This window comes from Hippocampus zosterae, chromosome 3 (assembly GCF_025434085.1).
Source record: "Hippocampus zosterae strain Florida chromosome 3, ASM2543408v3, whole genome shotgun sequence".
In the NCBI taxonomy this organism is placed as follows: domain Eukaryota; kingdom Metazoa; phylum Chordata; class Actinopteri; order Syngnathiformes; family Syngnathidae; genus Hippocampus; species Hippocampus zosterae.
In genome coordinates this window covers 22234105-22256975 of record NC_067453.1, presented here as the reverse complement: position 1 = coordinate 22256975, position 22871 = coordinate 22234105, and the positions used below count along the sequence as shown (strand labels likewise).

General features: G+C 43.3%; 1 protein-coding gene across 1 annotated transcript in view; it reads left to right on the top strand.

The window, feature by feature from the left end:
* Positions 1-20: 20 nt before the first annotated feature.
* The window catches only part of otogl (otogelin-like), a 34719-nt gene continuing 11868 nt past the window's right edge, over positions 21-22871 (top strand). The window contains exons 1-40 of the mRNA XM_052061340.1: positions 21-260; positions 1036-1190; positions 1538-1659; positions 1751-1956; positions 2328-2452; positions 2742-2848; positions 2950-3056; positions 3543-3668; positions 4387-4495; positions 4574-4620; positions 4701-4846; positions 5012-5138; positions 6136-6313; positions 6403-6527; positions 6751-6960; positions 7110-7278; positions 8141-8215; positions 9129-9172; positions 9374-9539; positions 9995-10102; positions 10551-10689; positions 11443-11577; positions 11673-11819; positions 12085-12204; positions 12289-12405; positions 14255-14411; positions 14542-14568; positions 14642-14821; positions 15201-15479; positions 16044-16161; positions 16239-16318; positions 16928-17544; positions 18171-18348; positions 18434-18576; positions 19222-19245; positions 19333-19425; positions 19771-19960; positions 20056-20273; positions 21760-21901; positions 22593-22778. Coding sequence (XP_051917300.1) covers positions 92-260; positions 1036-1190; positions 1538-1659; positions 1751-1956; positions 2328-2452; positions 2742-2848; positions 2950-3056; positions 3543-3668; positions 4387-4495; positions 4574-4620; positions 4701-4846; positions 5012-5138; positions 6136-6313; positions 6403-6527; positions 6751-6960; positions 7110-7278; positions 8141-8215; positions 9129-9172; positions 9374-9539; positions 9995-10102; positions 10551-10689; positions 11443-11577; positions 11673-11819; positions 12085-12204; positions 12289-12405; positions 14255-14411; positions 14542-14568; positions 14642-14821; positions 15201-15479; positions 16044-16161; positions 16239-16318; positions 16928-17544; positions 18171-18348; positions 18434-18576; positions 19222-19245; positions 19333-19425; positions 19771-19960; positions 20056-20273; positions 21760-21901; positions 22593-22778 — 5911 coding nt within the window. The 5' untranslated portion in view covers positions 21-91. The remainder of the gene's footprint in view (positions 261-1035; positions 1191-1537; positions 1660-1750; positions 1957-2327; positions 2453-2741; positions 2849-2949; positions 3057-3542; positions 3669-4386; positions 4496-4573; positions 4621-4700; positions 4847-5011; positions 5139-6135; positions 6314-6402; positions 6528-6750; positions 6961-7109; positions 7279-8140; positions 8216-9128; positions 9173-9373; positions 9540-9994; positions 10103-10550; positions 10690-11442; positions 11578-11672; positions 11820-12084; positions 12205-12288; positions 12406-14254; positions 14412-14541; positions 14569-14641; positions 14822-15200; positions 15480-16043; positions 16162-16238; positions 16319-16927; positions 17545-18170; positions 18349-18433; positions 18577-19221; positions 19246-19332; positions 19426-19770; positions 19961-20055; positions 20274-21759; positions 21902-22592; positions 22779-22871) is intronic.

Here is a 22871-nt window from a genome sequence, read left to right as displayed (position 1 = left end):
TAAATCGTTAACCAGACATACAGACCACTGCACAACTATACGGCCAGAGACTCTTCATCTGGTAAGCAACCTGCTGGTTTGAAAGATCAAGATGTTGATGACGAAGATGTCATTGGAAGGAAGCTGGCCATGCATTGTTTTTTTTTCTTTTTTTTCTCCTTCCCCAGAGGATTGTGGCTGCCTTAATGGTGGCTGGTGTCAAGATGATGGGGTGTGTGACTGTACCCAGTTCCAGGCGCTGGGAAACCGCTGCCAAATTGGTGAGTAAGATAAATGCAAAAATAACACATATCATCAGTAAAATAATTATTCGGTGGTTAAAACTGAACTCCACAAATAAAAATAAAGACAACTGGAGTGTTGGTTGAAGGCGTTTCACAGTTATTCCATATTTTGCAGTTGACTGAAGAAGTGGGTAATAATTATGCTTGCATATGTTATTGTATGCACGACATACTCCCGCATGTACGCATGAATACTTATTTAGTAAGTATTCATGAAAGATGTATACACTGCAGCATAATTAATTTCCGCAGATCCGTTGGTCTCTATCCCACACGGACAGCAGGAAAATTGTCATGAAGACATTTTACATCAAAATTTGCATGCAATCACATGTGAGTAGATATGGCACAAAGCAATATCAAAGTGCTTTTTTCTTTTCGCCGAAGCCCATTTCAGTATTACGATTACATCATTAGATATGGCGAGTAGCTCAAGCAATTGAGCATGTTTAGATGTGTAATTTGATCTTTTATCAACTCATTTACTGATTAATCGTAGATATAAAATATGGCCTTTGCTAAGAAGATAAGATGATTCACTTTATCCACCATCGGACCCCCCTAAATGTCAGCATCGTCAGCTGTGGAGATTCATCAAACCGTGAAGAGCGTTTAAGGTGGTGGTGGGGTCTAGGGGAATCCTCCTTAAATACAAGATGATGATGACATCCAATAATAAAAGTGAGAAGGTTTTCAATTTTTTTTTAATTCATTGAATTTATGTCTCCAAAACCTAAAACTGATCCGTCAGTACCCAACCAGGGTCAAGACAGAGACGGGATCTGCAGGTCATGGGGTCAACACCACTATGAGACCTTTGATGGGATCTACTTCTACTTTCCTGGGAAGTGTTCCTACATCCTGGCACAGGACTGTCACTCTGCGACACCGCAGTATACAGTTTGGGTAAGGGCAAGCACACTGAATGTCTCAAAAAAACAAACAAAAAAAAGGCATCACAAATTTAAAATCATTTGCTTTTTAACCCTAGCAGTGAGGGATTTGTATTGCAAGGTATGTCTTTAACGTAGACATTTGATGGGTTATTTCTCACTCACACTAGAGACCCAGCTATTTAGATATCATTAGAAAGTCACATTTCTGTATTATACTTTGAGGCACTGTGTCTCCGGCCTTTAGGACTGATTTGTGTATATTTCAAGTCGTGAGTGAAGAGGGGGCACTATCAATATAGTTAAGGATTTGAGCATTTCTGCCTTCCTCATTAACTGGTCCTTTTGGCGTGTCTCCAGGTGCACAACAGCCGAGTGTGCGACGGAAGTGTGTATTCGTGTCCAAGAGCTCTCAGCCTGCTATTCCCAAATGAGGAAGAGATCCACATATCTGCATACCATGTCCACCAGGGAGGACGCAGGTATGTGATGTGCAGAGCTAATCGTGTCGTTAAGAGCCAATTTTATGGAGGATTTTCAAAGCTGGAAAATCCATTCTTTGTGTAATTGCAGGCTCAGTCTGCCTCACACCATAGGTGGCGTTTTTATCGAGCGGCTGGCCGATTACCTGCTGGTGAAGAGTGTTTTTGGATTTTCTCTGGCATGGGATGGAGGCTCGGGGGTCTACCTGAAGATGAGCGAGGAGCACCAGGGTGCCCCCTGTGGCTTATGTGGGAATTTCAACAACATCGCGGTTGATGACCTCACCACTGCCCGTGGTAAGTGTCGCTTCCTCGTTCTCTTATCCCTTCTGTCGGCACAGATATTCTCAATGAATATTAGGGTCCGAGTATGTAAACGCTGTCTATGAATTATTTTATCCGAAGCTTCATCCTGATACTAAATTGCTGAGCTTTGGTTAGTTCTAACATCTAACAAATCCTCTTTTTGAGTGCCTTCAATATATGACAGCTCGAAAGGAAGCAACTGTGCGTAACCTGGAATTCACCGAAGTTGTCCGCAATCTGAAACATTGTGAAGGCATGGTATTAAATCTGATGAAAAGTATTCGCCATGAAACTTGGAGGTTGAGTGCTTTGTCATCATTGCCTGTCCCTATGCACCTTGTGTCACGAGTGTGTATTTTCAGGCGTACGAACCGATGAACCTGCAGTGTTTGCTAACAGCTGGGCAATTGACCTGCCTCATGAAAGAGCCTGTCCTTCAGTGGACCTCGACTTCATTGGACCGTGTGACTCCGAATCAGATATGGACGTGAGAACCCTACTGTCACACTGCCCTGAAAGCCTTTACAGATACAGATCACAGCGTGTAATATCAAACTACTCAAGTACACCAGGACAGTCATTGCGGTTGCATTGATCCCTGTCTATGTGTGCCCTGTGATCGCCCAAAGTTACGTCCTACATGTTTGAGTGCTCGTAGTCGAAAATTGTGATACTACCGCATCTATGAATATCAAGGAAGCGTCACGGGTTGAGTTTTGACTTCCAAATAGTTGGTGCGTCTTTCGTCTCCATTGCCGTGCCATTCCTGCCTGCAGGATGCCATTGAGAAATGCAGCGCTCTCCTGTTCTTCCCGTTTCTTTCCTGTCACGAAAATATTGATCCCAATCCATTTGTGGCCAGCTGCGTCGCTGACCTCTGTGTGTAAGTCACGTCTCCTGTTGACACCCCACTGTTCTTTTCATGTTTTTAGTATGCTAGCTCGGCTACAGTCCCACATCACTTGAAGTATATTTCTACCATAGAGCTGATGATGAGGAGACATTTTGCAGGGCCTTGGTGGAGTACACCCGGGCCTGCTCTCATGTGGGATACCCAGTGAGGGAGTGGAGGGATAGCTTTCCCTCTTGCAGTAAGTTCTCAGTACAACTTCCCACTTTTGAACAGCGGAACCGTGAGACATAAACAGGTTATTAACATCTTCATGTCAGTCTGCATGTTTGTGCTTACGGCTCTTATAATGTGTGGTGTATTGTCAAATGAGGACCAATAGAGCGCATCACACATGCAACAAAATCTCCAGCAATGATAGAGTCCCCTCCCTCGCTTTCTAATTGGCTATTGTTCCATTTAAGTCAAGGAGTCCGTGTCTCGCTCCAACTCAGCGTTGATTGCGTTCGTAGATATTAAACAAGTTTATCATTTATGCCCAGACTGTTTTACGAGTGGAGAAGAATAATCAGTCAAAACGGGCCCCCACACCACAGGATAGTCACTCAGGATAATGTTATAGAGACATCCATCAATCAAGTCTTTGATCTGAATTGAGTAAAAATGCTCACGTTCGTCCTAAATTTCAGCATGTGTGTTGTTTGTGTGAAACGCTCTTTTTTTGTAGATGATGGCTGTGAGGAGAGCTTCGTGTACAGAGATTGTATCAGTTGCTGCCCTCCCACCTGCACCTTTGAAAAAGAGTGCCTCGGAACCAACCTGCATTGCCTGGACGGCTGCTACTGTCCTGATGGTAGTGAAGACAAGGAACTTAGTAATTTGTGTTAACTGCTAGTTTGCTTTAAAACCAGTGATTCTTATATGTGGAGAAATTATATGGTCGTATACTGTATACAGGGAAAAGTACAGTCATTAATTTCTATGAGCTTCTTTAGCTGCATTTCCTTTTCGGGTGGAAATGCACAAAACCACGCAGACATTCATGATTAGGTACTGTAAAAGTAAAAAAAAAAAAAAAGAAAAGAAAAATATTGTGGAATATTTTCATACACAACCAAGTAAATCCATCTCATTTCCCAATCTGTGTTTGTAAGTGGGCCATATTTCACCAGGTTAAAAAAAAATCACGCGGATTGCCCATAACAGTCAAGCTAATATATCTGTCGGATGCCCCCATTTGTAATTGATCGGTATAATTTGGCTTATTGGTTTTGAAGTGCTGCTGATGAAGACTTTTACCATCTTTTTGTTATTCTCTCCGCTCAACAAGTAGCTCCCCTCATGATCGTGATGGTAACACACATCGTCCTCTGTATTCGCACCACAGTAGAAAGGGGTGCGAATAACATTGGCATAACATTGGCTCATTTGAATTAGACAGCCTTGAAAATGGTCAAATGTATTTCCTCGCAGTTTAAGTTATTTTGCCAACCAAGCATAATTTGGTGGGGCCCTGCTCTGCTCGCCACTAATTCCAAATCTGATCATGTTATGATTTTTTTTCCCATGAGGGCTCATTCTTCAAAACGGCACATGCATAGCCGCTTTCCAGTGCCCGTGTGTTTACCATGGTTCTTCGTACGTGCACGGACATGTGCTCAGACAAGGTTGCAGTGTTTGGTGAGTGTTGACGTTTATTCCTTTCAGAAAGATTAATTTCCCCGATGTGCTGTTTAACGACTTCAATACTTTTTTTAGTATTTGCATGGGAGGCGTATGGAACTGCACGGAAAGCAACTGCACCGGTGAGACTTTCTGACCTTTTTGCTGAGAAAGCAGTGAAGCAATCTTTTTTTTTTACTCGTTTGGTCCATCCCACCCTCAGCGGAGTGTTCGGTGATGGGCGACGTGTTTGTGACCACTTTCGACGGGAGAATGTTTCTCCAGCCGGGTGCGTGCCAGTACGTGCTCGCAAAAAGCCGCGGCAGCAGCAGATTTACTGTCACGCTGCAGTACACGACTTGCATTGAGGTGCCAAGGAGATGAAGTCGACACAGCCATATGAGGAGCCGTCAGGGACGTAATTCAGGATTCCTCACTTTCATACGCAGTCATCCTAAATTATGATCCCGATGGCTCCTCGTGCAATACATTCTCGTACACACTAATCTTTAACCTGTCTTGTCATGTGTTCAGAAGCAGGTGTGTATTCAATCAGTGACTCTGATGCTCGAGGAGGACGTCAGTCGTCAGATCACTCTGACCAGAGAAGGAGGAGTGATGATCGGCGTCAACTCGGCACCCATCCTTCCTTATATTGATGGTGGCTATTGACAAATTCACTTTTAACTTTCCTGTTACCTTCATGATTTTGATAAATATTGTTCCTGGGTATTTATTATTTTATTTGGGGTGTTTTTGATTACACAAAAGAGTCAAGGGGAATTTAAAAAGAATTCTGTGGAATTGCTTCAGTTCAGCATCACTGGAGTGTTCATGAGTTTGAGCTGCCACAGAAATTCAATCAGATTCAAGGATTTTGACTTGGCCACTCCAAAGTCTTCATTTGTTTTACAAGAACCTAATTTTTCTCAATTTCTTTTTCAATATAAAAATCCAAATTAGTTGGCTTCATACATATCATTCAACATGATTCCATATGTTTTCATTCAGCATTCAATCTATCCAGACATTGCTTCCTCCATGTTTTCATGTATTATTCAAATGACACCCATATACACTAACTGAAGACACGAAACCAGCACATGCTGTGCAAACACCCAGAGACATACAAATAAACTGAACGAGCAACATCACCGGGCAGTGATGGAAGTAAACACGAATATAGTACATAAATCATAAAAATATTAAATTTTACATAGTTTTTAGCAGACCCAAAGTTGATTCTTCCCACACATTGATTTAAATAAGATCAAGTGCCACATTAGTCTACTGGCTGCCAGCCTCTGGAATTACTTTTGCAAATTTAATGTTTTCTCTAACGTACTATATTTGCATCATATTTAATGCCGTATGCTTTCTGTGTTGTTGAGATTTACAGTGGGTAAATTTGTGCAGAATATTTGTGCACTTGCCATGATATAGATCCCATTTGCGGCACTCTCCAGGGGAAAAGAAAAATTGAATCCATTGAACTATGAAGAGTAAATCCATCTATATTCAAACAAAAAGATAAATAACTTTTAGGACTCCGTATTTAAAGTGCGTCAATTTGAGCCACAACACAACAGAAAAGTTTTAAATCAAATTAGCACCTTAACAGCTGTTTACATGCTTATTTTTTCCATCTGGGTATGCAGATACAATGGATGTGCGCAAGCTGACATCTGTGTTCACTCAACTGAAGGCACGGTTGGGTCTGAGGCTGCATTATGACGGCAGAGGTGGCCGAGTCCATCTGCAGCTCGACAGCCGCTGGCGCGGATTGACGCTCGGCCTTTGCGGGACCTTAAATGGAAATCTTCGGGATGACTTTCTGTCAGTTTTCTCTTGTCGCTTCCAATCCAGGTTTGCCAATCAAGTCTGATTTAATAACATTTTGTATCTTTTGTTTCATTTGTGTCGAGGTCCCCTGCTGGTATGATTGAGGGTACGCCGCAGCTTCATGCAAACGCCTGGAAAGTATCTTCAGCTTGCGTTGCGCCGCTTAACCTGCCCGTTGTTGACCCGTGCGAGATCAATTTACAGAATGGTAATTCAATTAATAAACCCTTTCATGCACCCTGTAACATCATAATATGATCAACTGTCCACTGTAGTAAGGTTAAAGTGAGATTGCTGTGGAAACTTGGCACACCTGACAAATTACATTAGAGAAATTTTAAGATGTATTTTTTTTTGCCATGCGTGATCCTTTAACATTGTCCAACATCGTACGCGTTACAGATAATGCGTTGTGTGTGCCTCTTTTTTAGTATTCTATGCCTCCCAGTGTGAGGTGCTCCTGGGTAGTGTGTTCACCCCGTGTCACGGCTACATTGGTCCAAACGTTTACCGGCAGCAATGTCGCTACCAGGCCTGCCGCTGCGGGAGCTCTTGTCTGTGCACCGCTCTGGCCCACTACGCCCTGCTCTGCTCCAAGATTGGAGTCGACATTAATTTCCGAGCGCACGTCTCCGAATGCGGTAAGATGTGAGAGCCGCCGGAGTGAATTTAAGCGCTGTCAAGATTCCAAAACAATATCTTTGCATAATTGTCGAAAATAAATTATGGGAAAGGGTTGATTACAGAAAGTAGGTCATGTCTTTTCCTCCTGTTTGTTGTATGCATGTAGGAGTGGTGTGTCTCGGAGGGATGCTGTACCACTCGTGCGTGTCGTCCTGCGGGCGATCCTGTCGTGCTCTGTCCAGCATGGAGCTCTGCAACCCCGATGACTGCGCTGAGGGGTGTGGCTGTCCTGACGGCAGTTACTATGACGACGTGCGCCAGCGATGTGTGCGACTGTAAGACTTGTCCAGTCTCCTGCGGAAATAGGATGTGAACACACCCCTGTCTAACTAGCATTTTGTCATGTTTTTTTTCAAGGGGAAGTCAAGTCAAGTTGTTTGCGCCCCCACTAATCTAAACACGGTATTCTGATTAATATTGCGTTAGTGGCATAGGAATTAAAGCAGGAAAAAAGATGGATAGAAATAGATGGGTTTTGCTTCCTAACTCATTTCCCACAAATCGCATATGGATTTAAGCAAATAAAGAAATTTCTACACAAATAAATAAATATAAGAGATGGTTAAACAGAGATGGATTTTGCTCCCTATCCCATATTTCGCAAATGTAATATTCACCATTCATTCCATGTTTAGACAAGTAGGGGAGCTTCGAACATATTATTGTCAAGAAAATTTTTGACTTCACTTCCCTTTTAATGTTCAGTCACAAATCATTTAGAACACGGGTTTCAAACTCAAGGCCAGGGGGCCAGATCCTGCCTGCCACATCTTTTTTTGTTGCCCACCAAGGAAAATCATGTGCATCGACTTCACGTTGTTGACTGTTGAATTGGCGTTATTTAACCATGCATTCTTGCAGGTGTCCTGTAAATGTGTCCGACTACAAGGGCATCGCTTGTGCCCAGCCCCCTTTGTGTCAACCCTGACAACCAATTTGATTTCGTCTTGGCTTTGGCTGAGTCATTCCCAAACTTTCCGTTTCTTGACCCACAAAGTCCACTGACTTTGACTAAAGTGAAAATTCCAGCTGAAAAGAAAGGTGGATCTTGGATTCCGTGTGCTTAATGAACAAGAATGTTTGCACAACCAATCATAAACAACAGTCCTGAGCGAGTAACTAATGTTTTTTTGGCAGGGCGCAGTGCCACTGCTACACCCTGGCCGGTGTGTCTCAACCAGGCGAGGTCATCTTCAGCGCCACTGGACCCTGGTGAGTCACATCTTTCTTGCAAAAAAAAAAATGTAGAAAATCATTTTGGCTGCCCTCCCGCTTGCAACATCCACGTCACATTAGAGAAACAAACACTGTGAACGCTCACTCTTTGGGGCGTCGGGGGGAGACATTGCCCCGGGAAATTTTGCGAACTGTAAATATACCAAATATGAATCTCCTTTTTGCAAGTTTATCATGCATTTAAGCCAATGATACATAGAGACCCTTATTATTATTATTATAATTATTTTAAATGTCCTATCTCGCATTGACGATGGGCTACTGCTAGCCATTACCAGCTGATCAGTCATTAACATGTACAACTGTCAAAAATGGTCCAGGCTTTTCTACACATTTGTCTTATTGCCCTGCTTCTTCTGGCGTCAACTGCGCTTGGACCCTTGTCCGACCTCTGTCGCAATCATGTTGCTATTCACTGTCAAGTCACCGCTAGCTACTCGGCCGCTGTGGGGCGGATCAGAAAGAACAAGGTTGTGAAATGCAAAGAGTTGTATTTATTAAAAGGTAATTTCACTAGTCGACTAATCAGTGTTTTGAAGTGACAATTGTCAAAAAATACATCAGTAAATATAAAAGTTCAACTACTTTTGAGTTTTTCAAAAACTCCGTCTTTGAAGATGTTAGGAAGGGTTCGAATACTTTTTTGGGGCAATTTGGATGTCATTTTAGGGTATGACACAACACAAAAATATGCAGATAGGCATAAATAAATGCATTTTTCAGCAATTTTTAAAAAATGTTCTCATCGACACCAACATTTATTAGCCGGTGATATCACAAATGTCAATTTAGTGACTCATCAGGGGTTCACTGTAAATTCTCAAAGGATTTGCAAATAAGACAAAATGCAGTTGGGCTAACCTTTCTTTTTGCCCTCATTTTCTACCAGCCTGTGCAGGAATGGGAAGCTGGAGTGTGTGCCAGAGGAAAAAGGTAACCCCTCCCTCCATAGCACTCCCCCTTACTTCAGTTCTTGTTTCTTCGCACAACAAAGTGCTGTTTCAGGCTGTTTCCCCCTTGCTGAAATCAAGCTTATTATGTTCGCAGTCTTGTAACTCCTTTCCCAGGACGACCTGTTTTGGTTGGTGAGGAGGGCAGAGGCATTGATTTACCTGCATCTCTCTCTGCGCTTAGAGCCAGACAGCCCAGAGATTGGGCAGTGCCCCGCGGGTCAACTGTACCACAGTTGCGCCGAGCAGAGAGGCGGAGTGGCCTGCATGCCGACGTGCCGCAACCTCATGTTGAATGTCACCTGCCCGCCCAACACGCCTTGCATCCCGGGCTGCATCTGCCCTCCTGGGTAATACATGCCCAACCTTCCCAACATTATAATTGTTCATTTCTGACACAGAGGTCCCGAAATTGCCTTGCAGGTATACTTACAAATAATAATAATTAAAGCAACAACAAGAGACATCAGTGCAATTTCAGCTCTTTTGGCAAATCTCTGACAAAATGATCTCATTAATGAGATTAATTTTCAAATGTATGCAAGTGGATGTGAGCACAAAAGGACGAAAATCCGGAGGCTGTCCGTGAGATGGAGATGTAATTAGTGGGTAGTCATCTCCAATGATTAAAGGCACGGTGTACTTAATCAAGAGAGAGCCTGCCGCGTATGCTTTCATCTTCAAGAGCTTCACACTAATATTTGGATCACGTTCCACATCGCTTGCTTTCTTCTTTACTGTTTGTGTCTGTGTGTCGTCGACAATCTGATGCTGAATTTGTATGCTCGGTATATTCTATTTAAAGGCTGGTGCTGCACCGTGGGGAGTGTTACTATCCGGAGAACTGCCCTTGTGTCTGGCTTGGTCTGGAGTACCTCCCTGGAGAAACTGTGGAAACGTCCTGTTATAAATGGTATGTCAAAGGCCCTCTAGGAATGACTTGTTGTTGTTATTCTCCTGACGAATGAGAGGGGATTTTAGGAGTCTTAGGAATGCAAACAAATTTATCCCGGTGCAAATGTGCAAATATACTGAAGGAGTTTGAACATGACAGCCGAAAGATCACCTCGTGACACCCACTGGAAGGTCCGAAAAATAATCATCCCTCATACCATTTATAGTGCACCAATTATCTTAACCTTGTGTGGACATGTCTACAATGAGAGGGCGCACCAATAAGTTGTGGTACTCTTGAGAGGTCGAATACAAAACAATATGTTTGAGTTAGCATTGACGCTCATTTGGAACAAAGGACAAAAATATAAATACCGGTAAATAAAACAGTCCGGAACATTGAACTTGCTCTCTGCTTTGTTTTTTTGTTTTTGTTTACATGCACCTGCTGTTCGCCATCTCCTCAGCGTGTGTCATCGTGGCTATTTCAACTGTAGTTATTCACCGTGTCCAGCTGTGTGCACTGTCTATAGCGACAGACATTACCACACCTTTGACGGCCTGGAGTACGACTACCACTCAGACTGTCAGGTCTACCTGCTTAAAGTAAGCGGATGGATCCCAAATCTATTTGAATGATCATTCTTCCAAAAAAAAAATTGTAGCGTTTGAGATTTGACAATTGCATTCTACTACATTGCGAGTTCCCTGAACAATGTCTGCGCGGCAGTCCATACTGTAAATATAACTGTAAGAGTTTTGGGGCATCTAGCTAGAAAATGGAATGGAATGTTAGGTTGGTCTAACAATTTGTGTCAGCCTGGTTACTAAGAAATATTGCGTTTTTTATCCCCCGTAATTCAAAAGACTTCCCAGTTGTTTTAAAAATGGTCTCTTACATTTTTCAAACTAAATATGCAATCAATAAAGAACTACAGCACACTTGCTTAGTTGATCTTCACTTGTCGTGGTAGAGAGCAGCCAAGCCTCTCTGACTGTTGCTTTTTTTCTTTTCTTTTTCCCCCAGAGTAGGTGAAGGCGTACCTATGTGTGTACTCCTTTGTTTGTGCCTTGGTAGTGCTAGGTGAAGATTTAGCATGACAAAGAGATCAGTGTTTAAGCCAAACCTCGGGGCTCCTGTGCTCCCAGGGATATAGAATTAGAATGGCTGGAACAGGCGTGCCAATTGAGACCCGACAGATTTGCAGACCACCGTGCAAACCCGAAAAGAGTGGACAAGTGGGTCCTTGCTGCGTAATCTCACTGCTATATTTCCTGAGTGTGTACGATCCAAATGTCAGTGTTAGGCCTCTTCTCAAGGGGGGTTTTGTTAATGAATGACCTTTTTCCTGTGCGCAGAGCTCAGGAGAAACTGAAGTCTCCATTGTTGCCCAAAATAAGGACTGCTATGAGAGTGGCATCGTGTGCATGAAAACACTGGTCATACACGTGGGACTTACCGAGATCTACTTCATGGACAACTCTGGCAATCCTGTACACACTTACACAAACTCATGAACAAACAACAACAAAAAACTGACAATCTATGCAAATAAGACGTGTGATTGTCGCTTCGCTTCCCAATGCAGAGCCCATCCACCGTGGTGGGTCGAGAGTCTGTATTCGAGCTGTGGAAAGCCGGCTTCTACACCGTGGTCCATTTCCCCGATCAGGCCTTGACCGTCCTCTGGGACCGTAAGACAACCGTGCACATCAGAGCTGGGCCTCGGTGGAAGGTGTGCAGCTGTCAATCATTTTAAATTAGGACAGATTCCATAGTCCTCTGACTACTCTTGTATCCCATCGGAAGGCATTTTATTGGCAGTCAGTCTTTGCCTGCCGCTCTTCCTCCACAGCGATTTTGTGTGTGTGTATGATGATCACCACGGTTTTGGATGAACTTGTTTGGTTTCAACTCAACTGTGTGTATACAATACATTCAATTAAAAAGCACCTTTTCCATATTGTATCCCCTTGAAAGCGTTTGGAATTTTCCTCCAGGGTCTTCTCAGCGGTTTATGTGGAAATTTCGACGGTGTGACTGTAAACGACATGACCACGTCCAGCCGCATGGAGGTTAACAACGCACAGACCTTTGGCGATAGCTGGACGTTGGGACAGGTACAGCCTCCCACCTTCTGTATTGACCCCCCTCACCCCACCGTCATCTTGCTTAGTATCATTCTTGGTGCTTGGGTGTCGTAGTGTCAAAGTGACTATGTTGTGGAGCGACCGTGCGAAGCCGACTTGGGGAGACAGCCGTACGCCAAGAGGGAATGTGCTCTTCTATACAGTGAGGTCTTTGCATCCTGTCACAATGTGGTGAGTAGACAGTAATAGATACAAGTAAATACGATGAGTATTTTGACTAAAATGATCACGGTGATCATTACGATGTTGTTAAAATAAATAACATTGACCACAGGTGTCAAAGTCAAGGACCGGGGACCAGATCTGGCCCGCCACATCATTTTATGTGGCCTGCAAAAGCAATTCAAGGATTGTCAACTTCCATGATGCTTGCTGAAATCTGAAGCAATATTTCAAATTGTCACATATAATGTAATAATTACAATGTTTTTGTTACAATCCATTATTCGAGACATCTGATGTCAAAGCTAGTTACCCATCTATTTGTTGCTGTGTATGTAATTTGTGGAGGTGGTTAAACATTGGTTTCACGAAATTCACAATCATAATGACCCTCCTAGGGAATCCGTAACTACAATGTGGGCCGTGACCAAAATGAGTTTGACGCCCCAGACCTAGACCATTACAACAAATTTAATTTTAATTTACGCCTGGGAACTTATAGGACATTTTTATCAGTATGTTCTAGATGTTTTTTTAAGCTTTCTGTTATCAATCTAATGACGAAGTCCTATTTTTATGTGGAAGTTGATGAAAGTTAATGCTGAAAAAAAACGTTAGGCTTGTTGGGCTCAAACTTATTTTTAATGAAGTTATTGCCATTTGTTTTTTCGATTAACCATAGCAGGAAAAGTATATTAAAATTGGAAATCGGACTTTTCTTGAAAGAGTGAAAGTGAAATGCTTTTAGCATAATATGCTACATCACAGAAAATAAAAAGACCCCCATGACACAGCTACTTAATCAAACTACCGGTACTAAATGCAGTATATTATTATACAATATAAAATGGTCATACTAACCATTTAAATTGAACGTGACCCTCCCCAACAAACAGTGAAGTTATATTACATTATTTATCATCTGCTGCCAGTAGATGGAGTCCTATATTTTCATACATGAGCAGTTGGTGGACCACAGCTCTCCAATAAAGCACAAAGCCCAGAGGATTGCACTTGATGTATTAGACTCCTTAGTAGAGATGAACACATATCATTAACGATTGCCCGGATCCTGATTAGGAGATGATTAATCATGTACTGCATGGGATATAATATTTAAGTGAGTGAGCCTGTCATGTTTCTGCTGCCTCTTGATTAAAGAGAAAGTGGGTTAATAATAAATACCAACATAAAAAAACAAGGCCATGAGCTGCATTTCTATTATTTTGGTGGCCATATTTCACAGGACATAACCTTTAGAAACAGCTGTCAGAATGTAGGGCAACATAGAAAAAGTATGTGAACCGGGATTTCCACATACGTTAGTCATAATAATAATTCGAAAGCGGTCACATACTTTTTCTTATAACTTTGTATACCGCCTGTGACTCATAGTTGAGTTGAGCTTTCTTATGGACTAAAATAACTGAGCGCGTATTGACTCCGTCATCTTGGTGACCCGATCCCTTCTGTACCGATCCACCATCCTTTGTCCTGATAGCTCATCACCTATCTGAATTATTGACAACGCCTCACCCTTTAAACAAGGCCTCTGTTCATTTACTCCCATGGAGACATGAACAAAGTTCATCTCGCATTATTATCATCCTTACTTAATCAGCCCATCCAGAAAGTATTTACAGTGCCTGACTTTCTCCCCATAAATGTTAGGTTTCAAACTTATTCCAAAATGGCACTTTCTTTTCTCTCAAAATTCTGCGCACAAAACTCTAAAATGACGACAACAACAACAACAAAAAAGCATCAAATATACACAAACTTTGTGACTTTCCACCAGTGAAAGTGTTTCTGTCGAACGCAGTGAACTTGCATATAAAATCACGCTCATACCTTGTAGGTGGACGTGGCCTTGTTCTACAGAAATTGCCTGACCGACACTTGCAACTGCGACCGGGGGGGCGACTGTGAGTGTCTGTGCACATCCATCGCTGCCTATGCCCACAAATGTTGCCAGCACGGCATCACCATACACTGGAGGTCGCCCTCGGTGTGTCGTGAGTACACTACCACACACACACACACACACACACACACACACACACACACACACACACACACACACACACACACAGGTACAGTCACATGCTGATTGTCAAATGTCTCCTAAATGTTTCTTCATTCCAGCCCAGGATTGTGAATACTACAATCAAGGTATTTATAAATGCAATCCAAGCCCTTACTCAGTTACTTACTTCAACCTAAACTGCTGTTCTGTGCAACAAAGCGCTAGGCGACGGACCGTATTCCTTGGTGAGCGCTGTCCACAATCACACAATGATGGGAGTGAATCGCACTAGTGGCTCAGTGTTTCCTCTGATGAGAGACACGTCAGGCCATTCACCTACCCCGGGCCTCCTCTACAACTTCATGGTCACGGCAGGCCTGTACAGGAACAGGACGTCACGTAAGCATTACAGGTTCTCACCATGACGCGCCACAATAGTGCAACCTGTAAAGTCAAACATGGGAAGAGGAATTCGCACCTCGGGCCATGAGGCATTCCGATAGTTTTACATAAATGTGAATCGCCCAGAAAAAGTGCTCACCAATCGGGCGATTGCTCACATTGCTGATGTTTGCCTTGGACATTTTTGAAGAATGGTTAAAAACCGACAAAAGCAAACGTCCTCGGATCAGTTCTTTACAAAATGCCAGGCAAAACCCACTTCTGAGAGAGAACATGCACTAAAGAAGGCAAAGAAAAAAATGGTGTTCCACTTGAGAGGTTACACTGTACCCTTATAGGATTGCAGTAATTTCATCCCCAGCGGCTATTTCCCCAGGCATCGCCATGGTGTCCCTGGAGTCTGCAGAGCGACCCAATTTCTTCCTCGTGGTGTCGGGGAAGAGATGTGTCCAGCTGGAGCGCTGGAGTCCAGAGGAGGAGTTCAGACGCCGGGCAACGTTCATCCAGCATCACGGGCTGTTTCTGCCCGGTCACACCTCGTTTGAATTCGCCGGCCAACCAGGGATCTTTCTGACCCTGACGCGCACCGCCGCTCGAGCTGTGAGATATGACACCTCTGGCGGTTTCAAAGTTAGCAGCAGCTTCATACTCGAGGGTGTGTGTAATACATCTGGAACACTCTTTGGTGGAAATGGTTCTCTACATCAGGGGTTACTAAACTTTTTACAGGAGAGACAGTCGGTCCAAGGACCTGCTGCATTAACCAATCACCAATTAAACAAATCATGTGCCCACTGAAAAGCCATAGGAATTATTTACAATTACTATATTATTTTTAAAAGTTTTAACCAAATTATTCATTGCCTGGCCTGTTCAAAAGATGGATACTGCTGTGCTAGCCTCTAAAAAAAACATTACGTTCTTAAAAATAGTATCTATATCTATACAACCTACACTGAATAATAATAATTGTTTTTCTTTACGTTGAAGTCGTAAAATATATGTATCAACACAAGGAAAAAGATTAATGTGTCACGTCACAATCATATCAGAGGTTTTCATCCGCTCAAAATATGCTGTGTACTTTTTTTTTTTATTTTAATAACAACATAATTTGATGGATGGATCACGATCATGGTCATGGTCCCCAATTTGAAAACCACTGCTTTACAATTATTTGTGCATCAGCACTAACCAATTTGCGCCTCTCGTCATGCAGAGACTCATTTTGTCATCCCCTACCGGATGATGTGTGAGTGGCGCTATCAAGCCTGCGCCAGCCCTTGCGTGCGCACATGCAATGACCCAGATGCCACACGCTGCAACTTCCTGCCTCTGTAAGCGCACCCCGCCTCTTACGATGCACACTTGACAGTATTTTAAAAGGATTTTGACGAGTGGCTGTTTATCACAGCGTGGAAGGCTGCTTCCCACGATGTCCCAAGAACATGGTCCTAGATGAGGTCACCAGCAGATGTGTCTACATGGAGGATTGTGAGTAATACTTTCAGTGCAACCTCAAAGGTTGATCACAATCCGTTTTGGGATGTTGGGCAAGTGTGAACAGCCTGGAGAAAGTACCTGGAGAAAATTATTACATAGTGGGAAAGAAAATAACTAAAATAAGTGACAAATAACATAGGCATAATGCAAATTGGAATGGAGAGATTGATTTTTCTTTTTCTTTTTTTTGTGATTTAAGGGTTATTCAATTTCAGATGTTCCACTCTTTATACTCTCGCTCATCAAAACTCCGATTTGTGAAATTAAATACCCTTTTTTGCGACGCATCTCGAAATTACTGAATGGTTTGGGTCCTGATTACATGAAAGACGCAATTGAATATGAACCCAGCAGGGCGCTGAGATTTGCAGACTTGTGTCAATTAGTGCAGTCAATCGTCAAGCGGCATTTCGCTATTATGTTGTATGCAAGTGGAATAAGTCAACCCCAATTGTAAATGCTTTTAAATCTGGGTTAAAAATAATATTCCCCTACCTTTGATGAAGGTCTTGAAGACATGAACATCGATTTCACTGTCAGTCATTTTGGAAAGCTTCTATGTGCTATATAAATAAAATAGCCTTGCCTTGCCCATTTTAGGCGTGACTCTTCCCCCGACTGCCACCCCCTTTGCATTTGTGACTCGACCTGACATGACTACGTCGCTACCGACAACGCTTTCAACTCCAAGGGCTACGACTACCCCAACTTCCACGAGCACCACTGGAGTCCTCACTCCATTTTCCATGAGGCCATCCACCATCGCCACTACTTTCAGTCCATCTCCAGTGATTGCCACCACTACAACTCCCCCCACAAGTACACTCACCCAGATGCCCCCAACACCCTGGACTATTCCCACAGAGCCCCCCACATCATCCCTCATTTCGACTGCTATTCCTTCAGTAACTTCCACCGCTGGCGCTACTGCACCATCAACTTCAGTGCCACCCGTCCTTATGACGTCCACGCTACCTACTTCCATCTCCCCCGCAACTAGCGCCGTTCCCACGGCTACTCCTCCTCAATCTCAGCCCGCCGACACGGCCAGGATAACCCCTGCCGACGCTTTGACGGTTGTCGTGGCAACCTCCACGCCGAGCGTCACAAGCACCAAGCCGGCGACCGCAGAAGTATTGACAAGTGAAGACGCCTTTCCGACAACAGAGGAGGCGTTGAGTACGTCTGCGTTCTTCATGCCCACGACCCCCTGTACTGTAAGTTTCTAAAAGAACGGGCATGCACAGTGTGACAAATAGTTACAATCATCCCGAGAGTCAAGATGAGAAAGTTGAATCGTGATTATCCTTTCCTGTCCTATGTGCTAGTCATTGTGTCCCTTGTTCACAAGGTATCACACTCCTCCGTAAAGTTCAAGTTTTATACCCTTATGATGGTGTTTTTATGGTTCTTTTCATGCTTGGTTCTCTCTTTTCTCTTGGTCTGTCCTCTCTCCAACCTCGTTCTGTCTGCATGTCAAACTCTTCTTTGCGCAGAAAAACTGTAAGGGCATAAAATAGAATACAGATCCACCATACCTGCACAACAGGACAGGTTAAAAAAAAGCACAAAAATGTGCTTGTTAGTGTAAAGGGGGTCATTGGTTTGGATTCGGTTTCCACTCCAAGGGCAATGTAAGTCATGTGCCGTCTCTATCACTTGCCGAGGCTAACGCAGTCATAAAATGTAATTCACTATAAACATTTGAATGAAACCATTTATGAACCGAGCCTGTGATTCCACATGCCTTTTTTCCCCGATCAAAACTAAACTATACTGTCCTCTATTGGAACTATTTTGCCCATTCTAAATGCACATATCTCTATGCTCCACATCCCTTCAGCCTCCATATGTCTCCCGTATCGACGAGTGTGCAGAGCTCATTTGTTTCAACGGGCAGCTGCTGCTTTACAACGCATCCCTGCATTGCCGCTTCGACACCACCCAACCCCGGTGCAACCTGCTGGGCCTGCCTGTCCTCATCAACATGGACCCCTGCTGCCCACAGTGGCGGTGCCCTTGTAAGCCACCGCATTGTCGCTCACCTATATACACTGATGGTGCACATTTAACAAGACGGATGACCAAGCGGGGTTGTTTTGTCAGGTCGTTGCACTGTGATGTCTGACCTGCGCTTGATCACGTTTGATGGCAACAATGTGGCCTTGTATGATGACGGCTCCTATGTCCTGGTTAAGCTGCCGGGAGAGACTATTATTGGCACGGTAGAGAAATGTCCAACTAGCCAGGTAATATAGAACTCTTATTGTAAACAGTGTATGGCCTGCTCCATTCTGTAATATGTATTGCAGTAATCTTGCTATTTTGTTGTTTAAGGAAAATTTATTTTTAAAATATTTTTTTGTATACCTCATTAAATTTATAGGTTAAAAAAAAATAAAATCCAAAAGTAATAGGCCGTTTAAAATATACATTTAAGATTTTTTTATTCATTTTTAAAAATATGAAAATCTGTTTAAAATGTTTTATTTGCTAGACTAATAACAGCCCATTCTCGCTCAAACGTCGCTCAAGTGAGCACCAATTTTAATGACATATTAAAACGTAACTCATTTTAAAGGAGACATATTGTGCTCTTTTCCCCCACAATTTCAAACACTTTTGAGGTGTTTTAACAGTTGTTCACAGGCCGCGTGCATATTCAACACTTAAGATTGAAGATTTGTGAAATCGCTTTTAACATTTAGATTGCTTTGAATATGTTGTTAAAATTTAGAAAATTATTTTCTTCTCTTTTCAATATGTAGATGATTTAGTTTGGTTTGTCGAAGACGTGTGACTCATATGTTCATAATTTGAAATTATGTCATGTTTTTGGGACAACCAGTATTATTATTCTGATGGGTTTTGGGGCTTTTTTTCTTTCATCGCAGAGCGTAAACTCAATCAGAAGACCTGTGAGTGGCACACACACAGCTTGCTCCATTACGATTGCTTTGTTTGTTATATTTGTTGGGTTTGTTTTCCTTTTTCCTTCCCAACAGAGTCCAACAGGTGGAACATCTGGTCTATGTTTGAGGAAATTAAATATCACGACCTCTTCCGACTGTATTGTTATCAATCGAGTGGATCGAAAGGTGACTCAGATTATTCCATTGAAAAGTCTTCATTTACAGGCGCGGGAAAATGTCATTTATTTCTTTGCAAGAGTTGAAATCATGATATAGATTCACGACACACAGACTGAAATATTCTATGATTTGATTATTCTAATTTTGATGATTATATCTGACACTAAAGCGAGAAAGCTACAACAAGGCAGTGATTACCAACCACTGTGTGCCATGCAAAATTGTGTGGCATGAGAATTCGTATTTATTTACTCCAAATGATGAATCTCTGTCATACGTGAGTTTCTCTTTTTGTGTTGAACTACGGTATTAATAAACCTTTCTGGAATATTTCTGTATGAATGTGTTTAGGTCACAGTGAACTACAGACCCAATAGGTTGCCGTTTTCCCTCCGCTCTCTTCGTGTGGAAGACACCGGCGCTATGTATCTAATCAAAACAGCTGGTCACGTCAGCATACAGTGGTATCACAGCACAGGCATCATGGTGCTGCAGTTCATCACACCAAATGAAACATCTGTGCCCACTCGCGGCCTATGCGGTGAGTGGCTGCATCACGGCAGGCCGAATGGGGTGGAATCAAATCAACACGAGCTGACATTTGCAGTTTGACCCCACGTCTACCCATCATGACAGGTTTCTGTGACGGCAACCTGGAGAATGACCTGAGGTTGCCTAATGGCACTGTGGTGACAGAGGTGGGGAACATGATGCTCTTCCTGCAGGCTTGGCGGATCCCCGTGCCCGACGAAAGCGAGCACACTCGTAGGGTCGGAGACAACTGCACTGTTGAGGACTGCTCGATTTGTTTATACATGCTCCACCAGAGAGCCTTCACACCATGCCATCGCAAGGTATGTTCTTTGGAAGCATGGATTTGCTTCTTTGCCTCCCAATACCCCTGTTACGCGTTTCTAATGACATCCTCCTGGCAAATGACTCTGGAGACCACGTGTGTCTGGTCTTATTGGACTTAACTGCAGCATTTGATACAGTGGATCACAGTATTCTGCTGACTCATTTGCAGCACTTGGTGGGCATTGGCGCCAGTGCTCTTGAGTGGTTTAGGTCCTATCTAGCTGACAGGACCTTTTGTGTCAGCCTTGGCTGCTCTGAGTCACCCACTGCTCCCCTGTCATGTGGTGTTCCACAGGGCTCATTTCTGGGGCCTCTGCTGTTCTCGCTGTATCTGCTCCCATTGGGTTCCATCTTAAGGAAACATGGTATTCCCTTCCACTGCTATGCAGATGACTGCCAGATCTACACCTTCTCATTAAGGCCACTCCTATCCTGTCTGGAAGAAATCAAACCTGGATGGCACAACATTTCTTGAAATTCAATGAAAAGAAGACAGAGGTGATATTGTTTGGTCCCAGTGGCCCTTGTACATTCCATCCTGTAGACTTGGGCCCCCTGTCTCCTTATTTGAAATCAACGGTCTCAAACTTGGGCCTTAAACTGGACAGTGATTTCAAACTCAATCGGCAAATTGGTGCCGTTGTTAAATCCAGCTTCTTTCACCTTAGACAGCTGGCCAAAATAAAACCTTTCCTCTCACATGAACACTTCGAGACAGTAATCCATGCCTTTGTCACATCCCGGCTCGATTACTGCAATGCCCTGTACTTTGGAGTCAGCCAGTCCTCCATTAAGCGCCTTCAGCTGGTCCAGAATGCCGCTGCTCGCCTCTTGACTGGTACTCGTAAGAGGGAGCATATAACTCCTACTCTGGCATCCCTTCATTGGCTCCCCATTCATTTTAGAGTTATTTTCAAGATCCTCCTCTTTGTTTTCAAATCTCTAAATAATCTCGCGCCACCTTACCTCTCTGAGCTCATCCGCCCCTACACACCTGCCCGGTGCCTCTGGTCTGTGGACCAGTCTTTGTTAGAAGTACCAAGAACTAAACTGAGGCTCAGAGGGGATCGAGCCTTTTCTGTTGCTGGTCCCTCTCTCTGGAATGACCTCCCACTGAACATTCGGCAAGCCTCCTCGCTGCCCATCTTTAAAGCCCTGCTCAAAACTCACTTGAATTCTTTGGCGTTCGACTCAGCATGATTTTACTGCTTGGTGCTTTCTACCGCCTTTATCTTACTGTTTATTGTGTATGTTAAATCGCTCCATGTACAGCACTTTGTATGCAGCGATGGCTGTTTGAAAGTGCTCTATAAATTCTGTTGACTTGACTTGACTTGACTTGACATTCATTCATTCCAATATTCCTCACCTTCTATATCACAGCACCATGGTTGGGAACCAATCACAATGCATCATAGCATTCTCTACCATAGCTGTCCACAATGAAAAAAGAAATAGGACATTGGTTCGAGTGTTTTGCAGGTGCCTCCGGACCAGTTCTGTGACATCATGTGGGCGGGCGACCTACACTACAAGGACCACCAGTGTGACTTCCTGGCGGCCTATGTTGCTGTCTGCTACACACACCAAGTGTGCATCAACTGGAGACGACACAACTTCTGCCGTGAGAACACACATAGATACGGACACAGTGGTGCCTTGACTTAAGAGTGCCCGAACATAAGATAAGATAAGATATCCTTTATTTGTCCCACAATGGGGAAATTTACAGCCTCCAGCAGCAAGAATGTATGTAGAAAGAAGAAGAGAAAAAAAAAAAAAACATAGGTGTCTTTTGAGTTAAGCGCTGTCATTTGGTCATTTTTTTTGCTCAATGTTGAAAGCCAAAAATTGAGGTAAAAGTGGTCCAGACAATCACATGAAGACTATCCGGCCAACATACTCGTAATACCAGCGGTCGCAAATCGAAGTAAAAAGCAACGTAGGAGCTGTGAGGAATTAAGACGTTATGTCATTGTGCTTCTTAGATATCAATTCAATGAATGAGCCATGTGTCAGCATGATGCAAAATAGTTTCCGTGACTATTCATCACTCTGGCTGTTAGCTTACAGGTTAGCGCATGATCTAGAAGTAGACTTTGACATAGAACACACAAAAGCAAAGAATGGGGAAATAAAAAGTAATTATCTATTAAATTAAGACCAGATAAACATTGCTTGTAACTTAGATTTGTTCCTCTTTATATTATGAGTGGCTTCCTAAAAAGGTACAGCACTATTTTTAATCAAACGTACTGAGTTGCAAACTTGGTGACAGAACAGATTGAACTCATAGCTCATCGCCCATCCGGCAGCTCTGCGGTGCCCACCCGGCAAGGAGTACCGTCCTTGTGTGAACACCTGCGCGAGCCTCACCTGTCTGAACAAGGACTACTATGAGGAGACCACTTGCCCCTTCATCCGGGAGGAGTGTGTTTGCCGCAGAGGGACCCTCTTGCACCGCGCTGATTCCCCGCACTGCGTGACCGTGAATCGCTGTGGTGAGTCCCATCTAAAGACAACAATCATTTTCTGTCATCTTGGGAAAATGAAAAGAAAACAATATTTGGGAGTTGCAAAGTGCACCAGACTGA